Genomic DNA, 24146 nt, shown 5'->3' on the forward strand with positions numbered 1-24146 from the left:
TTTCTGTCACTGAACAGATCTGGGTTAATGAGTAATTTGAGTCAGTATCAGCAAGAGTGTAGAAATCCTAACAGTTAAACACAAGCCCACTGTCTCCAACTACAGTACAAGTAAGTACATTCAAATTTGAGAGCTATTCTACATTGAGGGGGGCAGTAAACAGTTTGTGTATTTTTTAATTTAGGAAATAAAACACTGCATTTTCATCTTGCATGGTAGAAAATGTACCTTGCCCTTTTAAACAAGTATCATCTTCCATAAGAGGCCTTTAAACATGAACTGAGCTGAAAGCTCCATTGTCAACACACCTTTTGGGAATTTTGTAGTCACAATTGAAAGGACACAATATTTCCACTGAATTTAGTTATCTTTAAATTGACTGCAACCATTGTAGACAAATGGAAACTTCAGCAGAATGGATATGCCGAGTAGCTTATTAGGACAGGCTCTGTGTGTATAAACCTAAAGTGTCCATATTACAAAATTACATTTCACTCAGGTTTGAGTTTGTATGCTTGTGTATAATTTCATCATATCACTACCAAAGGAGTTAACCTTGGTGTAGAATAGAAAACGGCATCTTGCCATGAATATGCACATATGATTAAACTGACATGATTATAGGTAGAGTTTAAAATGAATAAATGCTACTACCATATGTGCACACAACAATATAACTGCAATATCCTGGACCATACTGGTCTATACATGTTCTGTATTTTGTCTTTTACAGTTGCAGGACGGTGAACTCAGAGAGCTCCCCCTGCAGGGCAAACTTCAGCTCAACAAGCTGGCATCTCACTTGGGGTGCAGCCTTGATACTGTAGTCCTTAGCGGAATCACTAGAGAACAATGTAATGGGGAGTCAATTGTATTAATCAACAATAAAAAAAAGTATTTCACTCTCAGTTTAAGTAATAGAAAATATCAGTGAATTTAACCTCACCTAGTAGCATCCACCTCCTGACCCTGAATTCGGAGCTTTGCTGGTTGGATCTCCTCATATGCAACTGGTAGTTTACCTGATACCAACAGCCAAAAGTGTACTTGACTTACATGCAGTAAATATTATGCATTATAATAGTTTTATTATGAAGTGTAAATTATGATTGGATTAGTGCAAAGTACAGCATGCTGTATTATTATAAATAATAATAATAACAATAACAAGAAGAAGAAGAAGAAGAAGAAGAAGAAGAACTACTAGATTTGCATTTCCTGAAGCAAATACCAGTAAAGCAAAAGTAAAAAATTCAAAATACATATTAAGTATCAAGGCATGCAGAGAGAGAAAGTTAAAGGAGAAGGACGGCATTAGGAAGAGGAGAGGTATGTAAAGACTCATAGATAATAGATCTTTCAATCTATCAGTGTTTACATACCTCTCCTCTTACTTTTCCCCCTGCTTCTCCTTTGTGTGTGTCTCTCTCTCTCTCTCCCTCTGCCTCCCTCTGCCTGTCTTGAATTACGTTTAATGTCCTGATCTTTTACTTCATATTTTTTTTGAAACGTTTGCTTTGCATGCACTGCTTATTGCCTCAGGAAATGCAAATAAATTAATTCCTGAAAAAGGTACCAAGAATAATAATAAGAAAAAGCCACCGGATAACAGTACAGTGCATTACTTTGCATGCACTGTAATAGTAATAATAATAATAATAATAATAATAATAATATTTATTATTATTTGTGCTCGAGAAACAGCAAAGAGAAGTGCTTGATTACCCATAATGCCGGGAATTGCATTTTCTGATGGGCGTTTTCGGACTGCTGGCCAAAGGAAGCTTTTTCCATCTTGCCAATGAAGCAGAATGACGGCACGAATAGTTGTCATGGTAATATCCGCTTCATTGTCCCGTATGATCAGTGACAGGCTGCAGAAATTCGCATGTTAGAATCGTACACTGGCATATCAACACTCTTTCCAAGTAATAGCACAGTACCTATCTGTAGTATGATCAGCATCTTTGTCGGTCCACATGAATGAAACCGTGTCCTGTCCATCTTTGACGGTGATCTTAACGGTGTCAAACTCTATGGTCATACTGGCATTAACATGAATAATGATCCTCTGGAAACCATTGCCCCCCTCAGATGTCAGCTCTCCATTCATGGATAATCCTGAAAGGGTTAAAGAGAGAAGACTTAAATTGCATTTAAATCCAGAACATAAAATGTGTTAAACAAGTCAATAATAAAGTAATTTATGCTGGACAATGTGAACGCTTCATGCAAACACTGAAATATTGAAAGAACATTTATATTTGACCAGAGTTCAGACTTCAACAGGCTTAGAACATTTTCAGTTATGGAATTTTAACGTAAAAATAATGACTGAAAAAGATTGACAAGCAGGCACATGGGTTAGAGTTATTTCCTCAAAACATGAGTCTAACAGAAGTTTTAGGAGTTGAATTTGGGATTTGAAAGCACATACAAGTGCATAGTACAGATGATCTAACATAGGCCTACACAGACATTTGTGTGAAATCTGTACTTTTTTCTGTGATTTGTTTAGTATGCTATTTAGTGTATTACTTTTAAATCAAAAATGCAATTAGGGAAATGGTATATAAATGAAGCAGTAGAGTGGATATCCTGCATAGTACTGTGTACAATTGCATTCTGGAAAAATACAACCTTTCTCGAGGGGGTTTAGGACTCTATAAAGCAGAGGTCGCCAACCCGTCGATTATTATATATTTTTTAAATACAGAAAAAAAAAAGTGTCTACTGAAATGTTTTCTTACGGACTTTGGAAGACCAACGTCAGAAAATATCTCCGCCTGATTCATGAACGCCAGCTATTTAAATCCGAGGATGTCCGTAGAGTTGATGTGAACGTAATCACCAACGATTTCTCACAAATGTAGCCCTTCCCACTAAATGCCCCTTCTAAAGCAGCTTGCACACTGCCCCGACAAACGCCAACATTCTCCAACAAACGCCAACAAACACCAACAGTTGGGTCAGCGTGCGCCAGCAGTTGGTGTTTGTTGGTCATTGTCGGGTACTGTCAGAAGAGTTCAACATGTTCAGTCGGATTGGGTAAAGTTGCAGAATGTCTGCCCAATGTAGAGAGATTTCCAACATTCTGACAGCTCGTCTGACAGCTTGCAACTAGGCTCAACTCGCGTGCATAACATCCTCGAGCTCTCTTGGATGTCGTTGTTATGTTGGTTATCGGCCAGTTTGTTAAAAAAAACGGTATCCTACGTTTATTTATAGATTAACGTTATGTATTAGCTTACCCAAAAGAACGGTTTTCCAGACAGATATTTGTCTATTTTAACTTCTACGACTCGTTTAACACGGCAACGTGTTTCTAAATATTAATGTTAAAGGTGACACATTACATGAGTACGTTTGCGCTTATGTTAGTTATCGGCCACTCCCACTTCATTCCAATTACCGCGTTGGTTTTCGAAATATTAATATGCACGCATAATGTCGTATTAAAAGTTTTGGCACCCCTCTGAGACTGCATGATAATTTACTCTGTCTTCACCAAAAAAAGATCACAGTGGTATATTATTCATTTTCTAGTTAACACTGAGCACTGGGGTGTTTTCCAGACAAAGATATTTAGTGTAGCAGTATATAATTGTGTGAAATGAAATCGAATGTGAAAAATAGGCTGTGCAAATATTTAGGCACCCTAATCATTTTCATGATTTGAATACCTGTAACTACTCAATACTGAATAATTGCAACACATAATTAGTCTGATTAGCTTGTTAAGCCTTCAATTCTATAGAAAGGTGCATTCAATCATTAGAAAAACTATCTAAGGTAGCCAATTGCAAGATGTGCTTCTCCTTGATTCTCCTCTAAAGATTGGCAACATGGGGGCCTCAAAACAACTGTCAAATGATCTGAAAACAAAGATTGTCAGTGTTGTGTTGTAACTTCAGTTGATATATAAAGCAGTTCATATCCAGCCTGCTCATTGCAAATGTGTTTTTTTCTTGTTCATATTGTGTGCGGTTAACAAATATTTTCCTTTGTATGTTGCACTAAAATTAAGTGATTTAGTGTGTTCTTGGTCACATCAATTTGAAAGCTGGACCAAAGTGTTTAATTTCATTCAATTACAATTAGGCTAAATACAAAGTTAAGTTATAAGTACAGTCTGGAGTCTGGACAGTCTTTTTCTCTCAAGGCCTCAATAGGTAGATCTTGCCTGTCACCACGGCAGAGGTCGTGATCTTTGGCCAAAAAAGTTTGGTGACCACTGCTATAAAGTGCTTATGGACACTGTCAGCGCTATATAAACGAGTGCAAAAGAGCAAAAATGACACTTAAGCAATTTAGGTTAATAAATCAGGTCAGAAGTCAGAACGGTTTCATTTCTGCACCTTGACCCATGACCCATGTGCAAAGGTGTTAGCAGCATAGCACTCAACAGTGTGACGATATAAACTCATGCACAATGCATGTCAACCTGTATGTTGTGATTACGATGCAGTATGAGTGTTTTTTAGTGCCATATATCTTTAAATGAGCTTATATTTATAGGCACAGAACATGACGAGATAAAGCTGATCAGGTGAAGGATACGTAAAATGTACATCCTAAAGAAGCTACAGTACACACATGTCCGTTTTATGAACTTAGCAGTATACTTTGTTTAACAAAGTCAACGTTTAAGTAGCATAGAGACTTTATCATTATGAACTTCTCAGGAATCAAACCTATGGCAGGGTTTCCAAAATATTTCCAAAATATTTCCATGACTTTTCAACGACACTTTTCACAACCTACAGGTACACACAATTGCATCCATTAGTCCACAGAGGGGCTTTTTTTGTTACACACAGGTTGTGTTATAGGTTGGGGACATCCCACAGCGGTAATTTCCAATCCCCCGCTTTGCCCCATACTGTTTGGACATGCCTGGTGCCCACGTTTCTGCCCTTCTTGCGCAAAAAAGATTCTACTGTCCTTGTCATTAACTGGTAAAGAGTTCACCTCAATTTGTTTATCCCCAAACCTAAATTCTTCAAATGTATTACAAATTCCACTTCTTCCCTGTTTTAACTGTTGGAGTAGAGTTCTAGACTACTTGAACTCTTCTTCTTGTGATAGTCAGCTCCAGGCTGGTCTTAGCACATTTGAACTCCTCTACCAAGCTGGCTTGCCCCCCTCACCGGGAGATGAGCTCCAGCTGACGACCCTGCAGCTGACCAAGTGTGCACCGGTGGAGGTGCGGCAGGCAAAGATGCTAAGCAGGAAGAACACCACCAGTACACCACATTGGCCAATATGGACAACTGTTTTTACAGCTTACTCCTTTGGATTTCTCCTCTGGATTGTTTGTACTATATGTGACTGACCTTCACTGCTGACCTAGGACTGTTGTTTGACTTGCCCTAATATTCCTCTTTGCCCTGTTATCCTAATTTTGCTAAATTGTCATTTTTGCTGGATGATCTGAGGTATTTCTCGTTTGGTTTTGACCTGAAAATGAATCCAAAGTTTGACTTTAACCTCTGCAGATCCTATCCCTGATAGCACACTGGTAACACAAATCCAGCGGTTTGGGTTCAATTCCTGACGGACCCAGCAGGGGCATCCTGCACTGTGAACATTTCAGTGAGTTTGAATAAATAATGGCTGCTTAGATCAGATTTGGCTCCACCATCCTCATGGTCAGGCCCTACCAACCAGTAGGAGGCACTGGCTCGTCATGATCAGATTCTGCAGCAGCTAGTCCAGTCAGTTCTGAACTTGACTTCCCCTGCTCCCAGGACAACCGCCATCAACTCCCAGGTCTCTGCACTCATCTGGCTCTCCAGATGAGCAGTTCAGCAATCGGACGGTTTTCCAGAGTCTTTCTGGAGTCCCACTTGCAGCCGTACAAATTGGGTGCTTATGCTTATCTGCAACTGAGAGGAATCGCCGAAGATTGCTAGTTGGATCTCGACTTCTGTCTTCTGTAACTTTATGCGCATGCTCCATGACGTCTTTACAGCGGATTACTAAAGCACTCAAACAGGACTTGTTAAATTGTGCACTTCGACATGTGTTAAGTTACCGTTTTGAAACTTCCGTCTATAATAAAAATCTTATCACGTCAGATTTGCTCATACCGGTTTTGCACAATGGTCTGATGCAAATAGATTTAACAGTGAGATTAAAGTGTGGCTTGTTAATGTCATCCCTTTCCTAACCAGCTTCTTAACAACATTAGTTTATGTTGTTGCTGTTATGAAGCGACGCTGCTGGGCTAATAAGGGTTCAGGCTGAGGTTGCGAGGCGGGGCGTTGGGCGTTCACGTGGGGCAATTATCATCGGGTTAGAAAGTGTGTGGATTGGGCATCCACACGAACACGGATCCGCTGGCAGATTCGAATCTACCCACTCTGGAGACCGGATTCATAAGGTTGCGGATTCAGAGACCCAATCCGCCGGGTTCGTGTGGACAAGAGGCTGATCCGACAAACATTTCTTTCCGGACTCAGGCAATCCAGGTTCATGTGGACAGGCCCTAAGTTCTCTGTGATTTGTAAGATGTTCTTCCTCCAACACAATGTACTATACAATTTACATTTCAGTAATACACAATTTAACATAATGTGTGTGTCTGGAGGTCTAAGGTATAATGTGGGGGCATGTTAGGGGAGCAGCATGGGGTGTACCTAGATATTAGGGGTGGGGGAAAAAATCGATTTTTCGATTTCTCTCGATTCTCTCTAGAACGATTCTGTCTCGATTCAGAAAAGTTCATAATCGATTTTTTAATAATAAAAAAAATTAAAAAAAATTAATTTTAATTTTTTTTTTTTTTTTTTTACACATTCATTTTGTGTTGAAATGCAAGCTGCATCGATTATTGCATTGTTCATTGAAAGTCATAATTGTGACAAGGGAAAGCTTTTTCTCTAATAAAAAATAGAGAAGGTAATTCATCTGTTGATTTTCTTTAATTATCAAACACAAAGTAGGAAGTGATTTGAGACTCTGAGTAGCAAACTCAGATGTTTTAAAAATCGACATGCATCGATAATCGTTTTATCGGTTTAGAATTGATAATCGATAATCGGTTTAGAATCGATAATCGGTGTAGAATCGATAATCGGTTTAGAATTGAATCGTTGACCACTGAATCGGAATCGAATCGAATCGTGAGGTGCCAAGAGATTCCCACCCCTACTAGATATGAAAGGTGTGAACAGACAGAGATGTTTTGTGAACATTTGTTAGTCATCAAATTACCAGTCATGAACAGAATCCTCAGTTGTATCAGATCGAAGGTCAAAAAGGCTACGTTCTTCCTCGTTGTCCTCACACTTTCATCTGACTATATTTCATTTCTACCCATATACGTATATAATTGAAAAGTAGACCGTTGTAGGTTTCTTGGGGGTGTCATTTTTATGCTCTCAAAGTGTTTTTGAAGCGGTTTGGCGAAAACTTTTTTTATCCCACCGGCGGCCGGGACTGGGACCTTGAGTGTTTAGGATGCTGTGGCATCCGGTTTCATCTGCCCATCCGCATCTACCTTATTTTTTTTGGCCATATTTTTTTAAAGCCATGCTCTGACTGTCAAGGCCTGAATTAGATAACTGTTCGCATTGCGGCACTTAATGTCTTTGGCATTTGATCTACTTTAGAGTGCCACCGTATTAAACTGGATTTACATAATGCTTACCACCTGATTTGTATACAGGAGGGTGACTAATAGAAAACAGCCTTCAATACTCCATCTGGGCATTATAAGTACCAGGTAATGACTTTTGGTCTTACTAACATCCCAACATGCTTTCAGCCTCTCATCAATGATGTTCTAAGAGATATGATTAAACATTTTCTAGATGATTACGTAAGGCTATAAATCAACCAAAACAGTTTTGTTGGTCCTTGGTTTTTGAGGACCGTCACTCAAAGGAGCTTTAAAGAAGTTGTCTGAGGCTGCTGAAAAAGTAACACTCTGATATGTGAAATATTGTCGAGTTGTATCTGTTGTTGTCTGTAGTCGTGGCATTTGTCCCAACCCATCATGAGTTTTGAGGGGTGTAGTTCTGGGACGCCAGACACCACTATTGAGTTTTGTGGAGCAGTTGTGGGCTTAATTGAATGAAAGACTGAAAAAGGAAGGTGTCTGCTTGAAAACCCCAGTGAAATGCTCACAAGACAGCTTTGTTCTTGTATCCTACTGCCTAGGTTCTGTGGTCGGGCAGTCATGTTGTTGTGTCGTGTGTCGGCTGCGGTTGGCCTTATCAACAAGGCCCGGGACCCCCACCTGACTTGGACTCTTATCCCGCCCCGACGCTTCAAGTCTGTGTTACATTAACACACATTACATTACACATTGCATATTGCACAGTCACATTGCACTCCTGTTTTGCATTTTGCATTTTACTTTTTTATGTATCTTTTATATATTTGTATCTTATATACTGTTTTTTTCTTATGTGTAGTACTTGTTTCTTATGTGTAGTACTTATTGTGTTTTTATGTTTTATGTTTACTGGATGCACCTATACACCAAAGCAAATTCCAGGTAGGTGTAAGCGTACTTGATTCTGATTTAGCCGTTGCGGGCTACAGACAGTGTATCTTGAGCTGTGAAAGAGTGCCTTAACGGATTCCAAGTGCAACATGCGGTGGGGTTTGTGGCTGCCATCAGACAGCGCTGCATTGTGGTTGTCCCCTGCTGCTCAGAATCTAAGGTTGGGCATTTTTTATTATTGGTTAGGTTAAGTGGTTGGGTATGAGTACTGGCATGTGTCAGTGAGAGGATTGGGAAGTGGAAAGGACCCAACCAATAGCACAAGGAATTCAACACCTTTTCCTGTGTATAACTAAAATAGTGTCACTCCAAACGTATAGAAGTTTAGTAACCAAACTACATGAAACTGATGAATGCTTTAAATACCTCTACGTAGTTAACACTTTAAATACCTCTACGTAGTTTACACTTTAAATACCTCTACGTAGTTAACACTTTAAATACCTCTACGTAGTTTACACTTTAAATACCTCTACGTAGTTAACACTTTAAATACCTCTACGTAGTTAACACTTTAAATACCTCGCATACAATGTTCAGAGCTCAAAAGTCTTCACTTCACTTCTTTTCCAATATCTCAGCACCTCAAAGGTGCCTGACAGGCATCAGCCCCCAGAGGGTTAAGACGGCTCTTGCATAGAATACCTCCAACAAGCAACACATCTGAACCCTCATCAGGTTCGGTGGTCTCTCTTCTTCAACCGTTTGGGCATCCTCCTTCATCCTCCAAGAACATGAAGCCTGATACCCTGTCAAGGAAGTTCCCTTCTGCCAGCCAGGAGAATGATGAAAGCCATGTCACTCTAGCAACTGTGACCGTGCAACCAGACTGTGGAACAGGACTACCCAGGCTCCTGTACTCCTCAAGGGGTGCAATCCCACGTCCATCAGTGGGGGCACTCTTCCCACCCTGGGTCCCAAAGACCTTTTGAGTTTCTGCAAAGACTGTTTTGCTGGCCAAATATGGCGAGGGATGTTAAGTCCTTTGTGGTTTCTTGCTCAATGTGTACCCAGAGCAAGAATCCACGGCAGCATCATCAAGGGTTGCTGCCTCCTCTTCCCAATCCAAGTCGTCCCTGGTCCCATCTATCTGTGTACTATCTGTGGATTACTCTTTTGGATTTCCCCTCTGGATTGTTCTGGATTGTTCTGGATTGTTCCTTTTCTCTTTGCTGCTGCCCTCGGACTGCTGTTTCGCTTGTTCTGTTGGATCTTGCGCTGGAAATGTCTGCCCTGTTATCCTTATTGTTTGCTGGATTTTGATACTTTTTGCTTAATTACAGTTTTGCTGGATGATCTGAGCTTTTTATTGTTTTGGTTGTGACACTTGAGTCCTGTCTCTGATTTCACAGTGGTAACACATTAGGTTATCAATCCAGCGGCCCTGGTTCAACTCCTGACTTTGGCCTGACAGATATTGCTGTTTGTTTTTACATTAGACTTATGCCTAATGTACATTCAAAAACAGTAAAGTACTGAAAAATGGATTACAATGTCACTGTTGACTTTCAGTAATTTACTGGAGATAATGTCAAACATTTATTTACAGCAGGCATCTCGTTACAATACCATGCTGATAAAATACTAGAAAAGAAGTAAACTTCAACAGTTTAAATTAACACCAGTTATGTTAGCTAGTTATCATTTCATAGAAAACAACACTTCTGCATTAAAAAAAGTTACCTTAGCTCGTTTAGCTAGCTGACAACCAGGCTCCAGGTTCTGACAGGTATGACAGATAGCTCAAATTAAGTAATTTCCTCCCCCCCCCCAAATCAACTCACTGACAGCCTTACTATACTCTGTTACTGACTAATAGCTGCCAGTGAGTTACTGTAGTTTTCACAGGAAATGTTTGAGAGTGTATCCTATACTGATACTCAAATCTGATGTAAGGAGGTTGAGAAGGTGAAATAAGTGAACATGGTGCCGCCCTACCAGATGTAGGGTCCTGCAGCAGTCGGACAGAATGGCCTGCTGGGATGTCAAAGCAGAGAGGGAGAGATTGACCCTCAGCAGTCATCAAGAACCTCACAGGAGTCCCTACACAGAGAGAAAGAGACAACATTAGTGAGAGAGTAAAGTACAGCAAAGCAGTGAGCACAACAGGAGGCAGTAAGACATCAAATGATGCAAATTCAGGGCTGTATATCTCATTTGACTGATTGATGTGGTTGGGTACCTGGTGTTAGAGTTGCTGATACTGCTGTTGCTAATGGAAGGTGTGCAGATTCAGGGACATCATCGAACAAATCGAAATCTTGATAGACACCAGATGGTGAAAGACTTATATTGTTTGCCATGATATTGCCTTAATATCTAGGGTCAACTTCTTTTTGCTATCCAGTTAAGTCAATATAAAAACAATGGTAATCAATTTAATTTAGTGGGTGTAGAGAAATAAAAAAAAATGTTGTATGAACATTATGGGTATGAACTTAATTAAAATTAAAGTTTTAAACCAACCTGTCCCAGGGTAGGCAGGTCGACTACGAGAAGCTACACCATGTAAAGCAGGCATCGATAAAAAGTGACTATGGGACTCCATAGAAAACCCTGGCGGACCCTGAAAACTCCTTCCTCTTCCTCCACCTCCTCCTGCTCCTCCTCCACTGCTTCCTAGTCCACCCATGAAGAATGCACAAAAACACAATCAATGACCCTATGATATGATATGCATGATTTAGGCATTAACTGTGGTGTTCCATTTGCATCTCCATCGGTTACGTCCTTCATCTCTTCTTGTCTATCTCCTGTGCTGTAACAGTGGTTCTTAATCCTGCTACCACAGTGCCTCTGCGCTACAGTCTTTCCCTTCTCAACATCGCAGACTGAACTTGTCAGTGACAGTCTTTTGATTGGGTGAAAAACCTGACTTGTTAATTAAGTGTGTTATATAATGTATATAGTAGGGCTCTCCAGCGATTACAAAAAATCTGTCATATTTGCAATTTACGTGAAGTGACAAAGTGAACAGGCCTGGGCAGAATGATGTTCACCACATATGAATGTCAAACAGCATATACTTCACTGAACATTTTTTAACACATTTTATTCCTATTAACCCGTCTCCTAGTTTGCCTAAAACTAGCGAGCTAAATAACTTTGGTAACGTCAGACTACACCAATAACTAAAGCACTGATCAAATCTTGCTAGCTTGCAAACTTATGTCACCAAAAACCCAGCGCATGTCACGTCTGCGCTGAACCCAGCTCCGGCCACGCCCCCCTTTTCGACTTAAAATTCACACACCTCCACTACAGCCTCAATCACCTTACGGCCCACTCACACGTTTGCGTTGGAATAAGTTGATCCGTCAAGGTTGACGGATCCCCATTCAAAGTGACGTCATCCTTTGCCGAACTGAATTGTGGCTTTGTTGGGTTCCGTTGCGTTGCGTTTCATGGGTTGCTCGCGGCAAGAGTTGAATATTTTTCAACTTTTCGAGAGGCAACGCATGCGTCAGCCAATCAAATTGCCTTTCATGCATAACTGACAGCACAGGTGCTAGCCAATCAGATCGCGTTTATGCTCACGTCTAAAAAGCACGAAGCTCGGAAAAAAAGGATGGCGGACCAAACTCCGTAGATGGTCGTATTTGTACCTAAAAGTTGTTTGCTTGACTTTTTTTTACACACTGTACAATGTAGAAACCCCGTTATTTTAACTGAAAAATACGTCTGATAGGATTTGCGAGGTGTCTGAGCCACCTATCTAATGTTAGCATGCCACTACTTACAAGGTAAACAGCTTGCTAGTGGTGTGATTGGTTTGTTGACCTGTCAATCTCACTATAACGTCTCCGTTATCAACACAGCCCTATGTGCTAGACTCCTCCTCCCTCATCCGTTGGATCAAGGCATTGCAACGCACACGTCTGAGTGGGGCATTACCAATCCCCTGATCACCTGCACCTGCCTCATTCACATTCAACCCGCATGAGCTTCGAGTCTGGGGAGGAGGGGGAGGGTGGAGAGAACGCTCTTCTATATTTTAAATTTGGAATGCAGTACCGATTTTAAACGCTTGGTGTCGGCACTACATAGTGTTCCTTTGAAACACAATAAATCCTTCTATTTAGAAATATATTACATTTTACCTTCAGGGATATACAGAGGTTTTAGTGCAAGCATTTCTAGAGTTCTGTAATTCACCATCTCAAACTGGAAAATTAGGTGAAATATACAATTAATACCAAGATATAGACCTGATATCCAACTACAGCCCAAAACACTGATGCTAGCTCCACATCAAAAGTGCGCAGTGGGGTAAATACAAACTATTACCCCAATGCAGACTGACTGTATCCATTCAATATGGCCACTGCTGAGCGGTACACACTGACATATGGGGTCAAGGAGCGGTCACAGACTGCAATTAAACTAATGTTAATGTTTTTTGAAGCATTATTTTTCTATAAATAATGAATCGAAATTAACACAATATTTTGACAACCCTAATTCAGAGTGACTTTACATAATCAGGTGTGCTTGGAGGAAGGCTATAGATACAAATTATGCAGGGCAGAGGTTCCCAGGACCAGGATTAAGAACAACTGTTACAGGATAGGAGATGAAGAAGAACATAGCATCTTTAGAATTTAAACAGTCTAAAAATATTCAAAATATGTGTGCTAAATGGCAATTAACATGATATACCAGCATTCTGAGTGAATTGGGTAGTTGGATGGTAGTTTGGCTGATCCAGAAACATCAGCATCCAAAATGACAGGATATAATGGTTCCATTATAGTCACATTCCATCACAACACAACCCACCAGTGCAATATAGATTGTTCATGGCTATCTGTGGGTCTGTTTATTCACTTGAGCCAGAGCCACTATCTGACTGCATGTAGTCTGATAATTGCCAAATGTGAACTAATGTCTTACTGCCTTACCTCTCATAGCCTTTCCTTGCCTTGACTGGGGGAGGACATATCCAGGTCCATGTTGTGCTAAAAAGAAGAATCACTGTGTGAAATATAATTTCAAATCATGAGAAAGTATTGGAATGAAACAAAGTTGTATCGCTTGTGAGAATAGCCTTTCCCACACTGACTGCTCTGGTGCTGAAATCCCTCATTGCACTGACAAAAATATGGTAACTCCCATTTTGACAAGTTTTAGCTTAATTTTGGAAAAAGGTATTAGGAATAAGTAGGCTATGCATTCACTTGCATTCACGTTTGCCCAAAACACCTATCCACCAGTCTACTGATGGTTTTATAAGGTTTTGTATGGCCGCTTTGGCACTGCCTGAGGACTTGGCAAATAGAAGATTTATATGTGAACACGTGTTCCGAACCATGAAGACTTCCCAAACCAGGTCTTTGGTTTCTAACCCTAGATCCATTCTGTGAATCAGCAGGCTACAGAACGCATTCTGTCATGAAAGTAAAAGCAGAACTATTGTAGCCTTATGTTTTTTGAAGCATTATTTTTCTATAAATAATGAATCGAAATTAACACATTATTTTGACAACCCTAATTCAAAGTGACTTTAAATAATCAGGTGTGCTTGGAGGAAGGCTATAGATACAAATTATGCAGGGCAGAGGTTCCCAGGACCAGGATTAATAACAACTGTTATTAACTGTTCATAAGGCTACAATAGTTCTGCTTTTACTTTCGTGGACAAGAATGCGTCTTGAAACATGCAGAACTCTTACTCTACGGTATGGAACTACTTTACCTTCCTTAAAACTAATATATTGTGCAATTCCTCTGCAAAGCCTCAGTCAAATGGTATTATTGTTTACTGTATTCACGATTATTGAAATATAATGGTAAGAATAAAAAAACATTTAATGCTGATTGGACTTTTGTTTGGATAACTATTTTCTATCACCGTCGTATGAGTGATAATTCCACTGTGCAACGCTTACAGCACGGTTTCATTTCTTGTAAATATTAGATGCTTCTTCCCCACACTCACCAAGTCGCATGCTTGGAGATGATTGTACATGCAACTTGAGCATAGTCCTTCTGGATGTAATTGGAGGCTTCTCTCCCTCTTTGGGTTTGTTAGCCACCTGAGTGTCCTCGCCCTCAGGTTTGGTGACCACCATGGAGGTGAGTGGGGTCACAAAACTGTACTTGAGAGAGAGATCAAGAACCATCTTCCTCACTGCCTCCTTTTCCTCACCAGACAGCATCAACCTAAAACATGTAAACAGTGTGAACTCAAATTCTCACAGACACAGAGATGCATAACACCACATCTGCACCATACACTCACTCCTTCTCCAGAAGCTGTTTCACTGTAAGGCAGGCCCACAGTCTCTGGAGGAAGTTCTCTTTGCCGCTCAAGTCTGCAGGGAGTTTTTCATCTTTAGTGGGTGTGGTGTCACGATACATCACTTTGTTATGTTTCTGTCATGGACATATCACAAAATAGCACGTTGAGTATTGACCCAAAGTACTATTCTATTCTATTTTGAACCTGCATCAATATCACAGCATGACAAGGATTATAGTCATAAGGAGGAATGTTGATATAAACAGTATTAAAAATGCTTTTCATGAAATTAGTTAAGTCAATAGTTTAGTCATTAATGTTGTGGGGAAAAACCCTCACCGATATTGCTATAACTTCTGTAGTGAAGTCATTTATGTTGTTATCAGTGATCTGCCCAGCCACTACAATCTCAGAGCCATTGTAGTAATGGCTAAAGGTGGTTTGGGTCAGGTTTGTGGCACCGGTGTAATTCATCTGCACACTGGTTAAGAGAGGAGTTGCCACCTCTTCATAGAAACCCTGTTGAAAAAATACAAAATAGCTGATAAAGTGTCAACACTGTTTTATACAGCATGTGAACAGAACCTTTTACTTTTTGTAAAAACTGAGGTAATTGATATTGGTATGACTTTTGTAGTGAAGTCACCTCTGTTGTAACTAATGTATTGCATTACATAATTCAGAATCGTTCCTACCATCCCTTTGAACATCATTAATGCTCATGCTACTACATAACCAGCTACTGTTGCCGGGCGTGTGGACTAAAAGACGAATCAGCTTGAAGGCTACAGTACAAACTGAGCTCCATTTCCTGGCTCACATCTTAAATTAAAACAGAAGTCCCTAGCCTACCTTTATTGGTCCATCAGTCTAACATTTGTGGTGAAACTCTGTACCTTCAGCTGAAGAGCTGCGTCAGAGTCCTCATAGATCCTGCGACCCACACCACTGTTCTCCTGGGCCATCTTCTGCAGGAACTCAAAGTTCACATCAAGACCAAAACCCAGGCAGTACAGAGGAAACTTCTTCCCAATGGCCTCCCTCACATTGGACTGGATCTTCCCTTGATTAGTCTCTCCTTCAAGAGGCCAAAGGGTTACAATATATGAACTCATCTGGTAAATATTGCTGTTAATGGTGAAAGCAGAGCTTTGAGGATGGATTGAAGAATGTTCACACCTGAAGTGGGATCTCCATCAGTTAGAAGTATGAGAATGGAGGCTGAACTTTCTCTGGGGTGTTTATTAATCATCTCTACACCTTTCAACACTGCAGCATTTATGTCTGTGGCTGAAGAGAGCAATTACAACATAGACATCAGTACAAATTCTTCGTTAAAAATGTATAAATACCACCACTACAAGTACTACTACCAATACTAATAACAATGTTGTATTCACACATTTCAGTAAAAGTTGAAATAAAATGAAATACTCTTATTATTCTGCAATGTAGACAATTCTCTCCTATCTTACCACCACGATCAACAATCCTTCTTACAAAATCCTTTGCCCTCTTCAGGTTATTGTGGTTGGCCTGGAGAAGTTCATGTTTCCATGGAGATACTTTGCTATCAAATAGGATGAGGCCAAAATAATCATCTTCAGCTAGGTCATCCAGAATCTTCAGTAAGGCATCTCGAGTCTGTAGAAAAGGTTTGACATCTTTGTTAAGATATACAACTCCGATGCCTTTGTCAGTCTACTGGGTGTTAATGTACCTGTTCTATTTTCCTTCCGTGCATAGAGCCACTCTGATCAATGAGGAAGACCACATTTTTGGGGATACGTGGAAGGTCAACTGGTGCGAAGAAATGGACAAAGTAGCCACCATGTTCCTTGTGGATACAGAGCATGAGTACAAAAAGTGCAAAAAGAAGCAACGTGAAAAATATTGTAACCTCTGAATGAAATGATGCAGACACATTTAAACAAATAAAAACACAAATAGAGAACAAAAGGCATACACAGTATACACGCATTATTGGTCCCATTAACAACAAATTAAATAGAAAACAGGATAAGTACTGCAAGAGATTTCATTTCCAGATTTATTTTTTCTACAGTACTTTAATAAATTTGGATTTTTGGAATCGAATTTGAAATATATTAGAAATACTTTATTGACGTTGCAGACTCAATCACTAAGTCCTCTACATACCGTTACATCACCTTGGGACTGCGGTCTATTAACATCATAATGGATTTTCAGATTCCCCTTAAGTCCAGTCTCTCCACAACCATCACATTGCATTTGCTGGTCACGTGTAGGGTAGAAATGTACCCATACCTAAAATGGGAAAAAAACTCAGGGACATCCTAAACTGCTGGGGTAATAGAGCAGTATTGCAATGCCAATACGGTTTTTTTTTTTTGCATTTATAGACATTTCCCTATTGACATGACCATGTCAATTAAACCGCTCCATTAAAGTATGTTAAAATAAAAGGTTGTTCATTGAAAAGTTCTGTGCAATACCTGTTCGTCAGCACGTGTAGTTGTGACAGCACTGGCCATGTCTTTCTCACCCAAGGAGCCTTTAACTTCATGGAAGTTTATTCCAGTCTTCTCATAAATGTTTACATCAATCTGTTGGGGGAGACACACATCTTTTAGGGATGATATTGGTTATAGCACTAATATATCTATTGGGGGAAACACATCTTTAGTTATGTCCTTGTAATGCATTGCACACAATTTATCTCCCAGTAATCAAGTAACCCGTGAAAATGGTCTCTCTCTCACCTTGAAGTCTTTGACAATTTGACCAGGTTGGGCATTGATCAGCAGCTCATATTTGCCAAGACGACGTGAGAGCAGTTCCTCATAGGTGAGTTCAAAGGTCACCTTGCTGTGAGCAGCAACCGTCACTGATGTTTTGAAATCTTCTAACGTCCTGCCCACTGAACTAAGAGAACACAATGAAAAAGCAAAGCTCAGGGTCAGGCTGTGTATTTTGACACCAGACCCACATTTGCAACATAACCATTCATTGAAATTCATTGAAATCACATTTGAATTCACCCCAGTGTACAGCGTTATGAGTTAATACATGAGGTTATCTTGTGTGGCAGATTGACATGCTCCAGCAAGAAGTACCACAAGATTTACACTTGTTTGTTAAAATTATTGGTGAAATTAGTTTTTGTGCAAGCTGTGGTACAGGACATTAATCCTGAAATATTGAATATACAAATGTATTAATAAATGACTATCAACTGAAAATGGACAAATAAATCAATCCACAAAAACAATATTTTATCGGGAATGGGTAAGGGTATAATAGACACATTAATTTCCCTCAATATATTTATTCTCATAATTACAAAATAGTTTAGAAGTTTTCACATTTAATTATACAAATATTTATTTATTGTTTTCATATTTATTTCGGTATTTCTCTGTCTGTTTGACAATTAAAGGGCCATCCATGAGAGCTGGTCATAGTGAGCCCTTCCTCCAATTGCTTGCTTGGTTTCAGAGTATGCGGGTTGTTACTGCCTGGTAGCACAGGAAATCAAAGCTAGCCAGGGCACTTGTTCATCAGTGAGCTAGCTGTTTGACTTCATCTTAACAAAGTAATGCCAATAGGGTTGGCTAGTGCCTCACCCAGGAAAGACAATAAAAGAGAATCACGAAAAACATTTGATTGAGCTAGAGTACAGGTCAAATAAAAACATTTGGGGGAAATCTTTGATATAATGATCTATGTGTGGATAAGAATGAAAACAACACTGCTGTTAAGACCTTGTATGTCTGCCTCACTATGCTATGTCTCCTACTTTTGGCCAGCATGTCATACTAGTCATGTGTCCTTTTTTACAACAGCTCTTTGCTCTCACTTTAGCAATCTCCAAAAGCAGCAGTCTATGTTGACAGGATGGTATGCCGGCAGGAAATCAATGATGCTAAGAAAATCTAAATGTAAGATTCAGCTTTTAAAGCTGCAGTGACAGCATGCAAAAATATTGCAGACACATCAACAGCCCAGTTGGCACTTATACAAGCTTGCTAACTGTCTCTGTATCTTTTGGCAGGATGTCGTGCTGTGAAACTTCTACATTTTTGCAGGGGGTTCTGCCCTGGAACACATCGTGTATATCCTGACGGGCCAGTGGAAGCGACACTTGTGTTTATCTGTGCATCACATGACCATATATCATCCACACGTTCCCTATAGCTGCATATAAAACCCCTCAAAAAAATGGCAAATTGTTGCATAGTCTTTAAAAGCAATACCATACAGCTGACAGCTTTATCATGACAGTATCCAGTAGCCTAACCATGGAGAGCTGACGTTTGAATCTGAGGCTGAAAGCTGAACACTAATTCCATCGTGGGAGAAGAGGTGGGGGGCTACTGCTGCAGATACCTGGGCGTTCACCCGGACAATACACGGGACTGGAAATGTAACACTGAGGCTGTCTACAGGAAGGGACAGAGCATACGCTTAGGTCTTTCGATGTGTGCAGCAAGAAATTGCATAATACCGGTCTGTTATGGCAAGTGCAATTTTCTTTGTAGACGTCTGTTGGAGTAGTAGCATCAGAGCCGCCAACTCTTAAAGAAGGCAGAGCTGGTCATCGAGAGAAGCATGTTGCATAAGCTGCTCAACAAAATGGACAACACTACACACCCACTACATAACGTACTGGCCAGACAACAGTGGCTTTAATTGGACAACAGTGGCTTTAATATGCAAACTTAATACATTAATTACAACACTACAAGGTGACACAGTTAGTTTCCCCTCACCTAAGTCATTCTTTCCTGCCAAAAGGTCCAGAGGCGCCCACACCTTATATCCCCCAAAAGCATTGCCCCTGACAAACACCTGTGGATAATCTTTTATGCATTGTGTTAATATGTTAATTCTGTAGCCCTATAATAGTTAGACTTATGTTACCACTTGAAGAAGAGGATTCTCAGTAATCAGTGCCTGTACGATCTGAACTTGTGAAACATTTGTGAAAATTGTTTAAAAAAAAGATGAAACTGGAAGGGCACTCGGACAGCTAGACCTCCGCCAAGGCCTAATGTTGCATCTTTAGCAACTAAAAAACTACATTTGTGAGTCAGATCCGCTCCACGAGTTAAAGAGTAATTCCTTGGCTCATGCTACACCTTTCACACTAATTGCACCAAAAACATAACCTCCTTGGCGGAGGTAATAACGAAAGCAGTGTGAGTATTTATAGCCAAAGATCTGCAGCTCTATTCAGTGGTTACTGACTCTGCGTTATGTCATCCAATGGGGAGAAAAATGAACCGAGTTACAATGTACCCCCTGCACATATTTCAGCAGCAAAGCTCTATGAAACATCACAGAAGGAAATGAAAATCAAATTGACGCAGACACCCTATCTAGCTCTCACCACTGATAGTTGGACCTCCAGAGCAAGTGAAAGTAGTAGTGATGAGTAGCGTGCGGCTATAACCTCTGCCTGTTTACTGGAGGGATGAAGTCCATCTAAACTCGGCGGGCACCACCGTGCTCATGACAAACATCACTGGCCATCTCTAATTAGTTCTATGAGCAACACGATGGCCCTTTTAAGAGCCACCCCAATGACCAAATGAACAGCCTGCATGGCTGCGTGTGTGAAAGTGGTCGCGTGAGCTAACTGATTTGCTAACATAAGCTAGCTGGTTAACTTGCGTAAACTCCTGTTAGGTAAAATTAAATAAATAAATAAATAAATAAAAATCTTTCTATTCTAGTGTGACTTTACGTTTGCCCCTGAACCCTGTAAGCTTTGGCTTTCACCTATGAACGGATATGATACCCACACATCCAGGACACATCTGAGGGGTCATGCAGACGAAGTCTAGTTTGCCTGAACCCGGAGAGAACCGTCTCCGGATAGCCCTATCGTGCAGACGAACGCACTGTATCCGCACACTGTATCCACACTCCCTCGAATCGGGGGTCCAAAGTGACTGTAGCAAACTACACTGAATTTGGGAAGTGTGACACCGTTCAATGGATTCGATGTCCACCGTCTTGAAAATTATAACAATCATTTTTTGTCTTTTCTGTTTTTTTTCGTTTCTCAGCAATCAGAGTGAATTTTTTTTTCTGTAACTCAACAGAACACAGAATTCAACCAGGCCGTGATGTAATCCATGTTGTTAATAATTTAGTAGACACTTTTATCCAAAGCGGCTTACAATACAGATAAATAGATATTCTAGTCAGTGTGTAGCCTTTGGTCTTATTAGTAGGCTACTTGCTCTTTATCATTACATTTGCATTCATATGCTCTTTATCATTACATAATAATTCATCATGATATGTACCGTATTTGTAAACATTAAATTAAATGTATTTTGGTACTACCATGGGACAACTTTTCTGTTATTTTTTCTAGTGACTATCCTTGGTAGAGCACCTGAAAACAGAATTTTGTGGATGTACGTGTCAAACATTTACAACTGTTTAGTGTACTTTGCCCTGTGGGTATTGAGGTTTTGGGGTTGGCCAGCATGAAACAAACTAAATATGTGCACACTACAGACACTATTTATGCCAGTGTCACTGAAACAGCAAATATATTTTGTTATTTGATTGGTTACCTGACCAGGCCAGTACTTTGGCCTCGTGAGACGGCCTGAGTGTACTGCTGCTGGGCCATCTCCTTCTCTTTCACAACCCCATCGTATGTTTGCTCACCAATAGTCCTGTAGTAAAATTCAGGGAAGAGACGTGAACAATCATACAACAGAGTGTGATTATGTTGTACCAGGTTGTCTTGGTATACCAGTGTAATTAGAATGTCTAGGTCTTTAATGACCAGCACATTAAATGAAATGCTTGTTTGTAGAAAGAGTAAACTGGAATACGAACATTCTGAATTTGCTGATGAAGGCAGTTTTGGGTATTTTGACATGGAAGTCAATCTCGGTTGAGTTGTCACGGCTGTTAGCCACACGGCTGGTGATGACTGTGATGGCATAGCGACTGGTTACTGTGGTGTTGATGTGAAAACTGTAGATTTCCCAGTTGTTTGACTGTACAGATAACACAATATTTCAAGGTTAGATAGAAGTGCATAATGACTTAGACACTGAAATTGTTGTCCACAAAACACCACTTTTTTGTGGGCGGTTGCTCGCATAACCATTAGGTATGAACGAATACTAAACATTAAATCTATAAAATGAAAGAAAATGTATTATTACTAAATAGTAAGCCATGTTTTTATAAGGAGCTAAAGTCTTTCACAGAATCGTAGTGATGGTACTCTCCATGTTTTAAGACCTAGGCCAGACCTCCTGAAATGGTTGAAATGGTTGTTCTACAAGGGGAGCTTTTTTTTCAATAGCATTCCCTTATAAAGCTTTCCGATGACAGTTGAGATGCGTGCACAATAAATGTTTAATAAATGCACTCACAAAAAAAGCAGACGACTTTCAAAAATGCATTATGAAGGCTTCCCTTTCCCTTCACCTCTCTGCTATTCATCACTATGTGCAGTGGGAATTATTTCAATTTCTAGGAGTTTACAGCAGCACTCCCATGGTACAAAATTAAAGACTTGGATTAAGAACATCTGAGTTTGCCATTTTCATTTTACAACAGAGTGAACATTAAGTCCTACCTTCACAGAGGGGGAGGAATGTAAGCCAATTAGCAGAAGGCTGAAGATAAACACGACTGCTGCTTGATCCATTATGGCAATGCAGCCCAGGTCTCTCACACTGGCTTTTTCACAAGAGAGCAGAGGCTTCCATTGGCCGCTGCAAGCTAAGTGTGTGTGCTGTTCTTTTAATTATTGACTGTTTGTGGTGAGCTAGACTGATGGAAGGCACAGGTACTTACTGATGCAGAGTTGACAACTATTCCAAAAAACAATCGATGGGGGAGAGGGAGTCCTACAGAACAGTGAGTGACATAACCGCTTTTGGTGACAATATATGAAGGAATCACCTTTTGGCATAAAGGGAAGGATGCAACGTATACTCAATAAAAGAATGACATCAAAGATGTTTCTTTTTGTTTTTTTATGAGAGGCAAATCAGTGCAACAGCTTGTGTGATCCCAGTGAAGATTTATTTAGTTCCCCAATTTTTGAATCTGGCCATAGACAAATCACTATTTTGCCCTGGCTTTTATAGCAAATGAACCAAAATATCCAAAGATTCCACTTAAACAGATTCACTGACAGTTGTCCCAGTATTTTGATGTGCTAGGACATTCTACAGGTACCACTAGTCAACCGTTTAATTGATCAATACTGTAAACAACGGTTATCACCACGTTATTTTGTAATACAATGCCTCAGGAGGCCTGCATGTGGTAACAGTGATATAAGCAGTATAACAGCTTTGAGATTACACAAGTCATATAAGACACATTCTGATGTGTCTTATATGACTTGTGTATTCTCAAAGCTGTTATACTGCTTATATCACTGTTACCACATGCAGGCCTCCTGAGACATTGTATTACAAAATAACGTAGACCTTACGTATAGTCTGTAAGTCTGCCATCTTTCGGAGAAACTAATGCCATTTATCATAAGTAGTCAAAAATTACATTTGGGGTGTGTATGCCCAGGTCCTAATGGCCAATGAAGCCTCTGATCATATATGGAAAGGACTGCATGGATCCTCCACAAAACATCGTCATGATGGATAGAGCAGCTGTGCTGTTCATCATCAGCCCCCTATTTAAAGGTAGGACTAAATATGTCCTCTGAAGTCAGTTAACATGCATAGTGTTACTCTGTTGCAGTTTGCCAGTAACATGTGCCTATGACATGCACATTTACAATCTTGAAAACTACTGGGCACTGCTTGAAAGCTACTAGACACTTGTATTTATGAAACACAAGTATTAAGGAATGTGCTATAACACTTAATGGAATATGTCTGCCTGATGGACAAAAGGAACAATATGATCAGTTTATGGTACGAATACTACGGTATTTCAACGCATGAACTCATTTTGACATCAAATGTGTTTAACAAGGACCTATTTGTACATGAAACAGCTGTTAAACTAATTAAAGTATATAAAACAATGACAATACTCTGATTTTGATGTTCTCATATAAACTGTACTGAAACATGCCAGATGAGGATTGTAACTGATTTTCACAATGATTTTCATCAGTGATACAACATTGTAATACTTAACCTGCAATGGACTGTTTGAAAATCGTTCAAGAAAATAAATAGCAGGCATACATATGGGCAAAAGTCCACACGGTCAGCAAACACTGCACAGCTAAAATTACTGTCAACAATTTCTTGTAACAGGAAGTAGTCAAATAGGGAGATACGTGATAGGTTCAAATTGCTATACCTCTGTGAATATGTTATACAGGTACATAGACACATATTGATTATTACACATATTGATCAATCATCATGACAACTCCATGAG

At 39.9% G+C, this 24146-nt stretch overlaps 1 protein-coding gene across 1 annotated transcript; it reads right to left on the reverse strand.

Moving 5' to 3' along the window:
- Positions 1 to 158: 158 nt before the first annotated feature.
- LOC105903410 (inter-alpha-trypsin inhibitor heavy chain H3-like) lies at positions 159 to 22502 on the reverse strand. Its single transcript, XM_031568380.2, has 21 exons — positions 22357 to 22502; positions 21603 to 21766; positions 21332 to 21436; positions 17501 to 17663; positions 17234 to 17344; positions 16917 to 17045; positions 16477 to 16593; positions 16232 to 16400; positions 15936 to 16046; positions 15653 to 15834; positions 15096 to 15275; positions 14757 to 14890; positions 14454 to 14677; positions 13417 to 13473; positions 10982 to 11134; positions 10698 to 10775; positions 10454 to 10558; positions 1944 to 2121; positions 1726 to 1874; positions 947 to 1022; positions 159 to 842 (listed from the first exon to the last, which is right to left on the reverse strand). The coding sequence occupies exons 1-21, from the start codon at positions 22426 to 22428 to the stop codon at positions 728 to 730; spliced, it is 2772 nt and encodes a 923-aa protein (XP_031424240.1). The 5' UTR covers positions 22429 to 22502; the 3' UTR covers positions 159 to 727.
- Between the last annotated feature and the right edge of the window lie 1644 nt (positions 22503 to 24146).

Source organism: Clupea harengus, chromosome 5 (genome assembly GCF_900700415.2).
Source record: "Clupea harengus chromosome 5, Ch_v2.0.2, whole genome shotgun sequence".
In the NCBI taxonomy this organism is placed as follows: domain Eukaryota; kingdom Metazoa; phylum Chordata; class Actinopteri; order Clupeiformes; family Clupeidae; genus Clupea; species Clupea harengus.

What these genes read in the sequence shown, in the direction of transcription:
- LOC105903410 (XM_031568380.2), bottom strand. Translation starts at nt 22,428, where the DNA reads ATGGATCAAGCAGCAGTCGTGTTTATCTTCAGCCTTCTGCTAATTGGC. An exon ending in TTCATCAGCAAATTCAGAAT is followed by an intron (nt 21,437 to 21,602) that starts GTTCGTATTCCA and finishes ATTTTACTACAG; the next exon opens with GACTATTGGTGAGCAAACAT. An exon ending in CAGAAGTTATAGCAATATCG is followed by an intron (nt 14,891 to 15,095) that starts GTGAGGGTTTTT and finishes TGTCCATGACAG; the next exon opens with AAACATAACAAAGTGATGTA.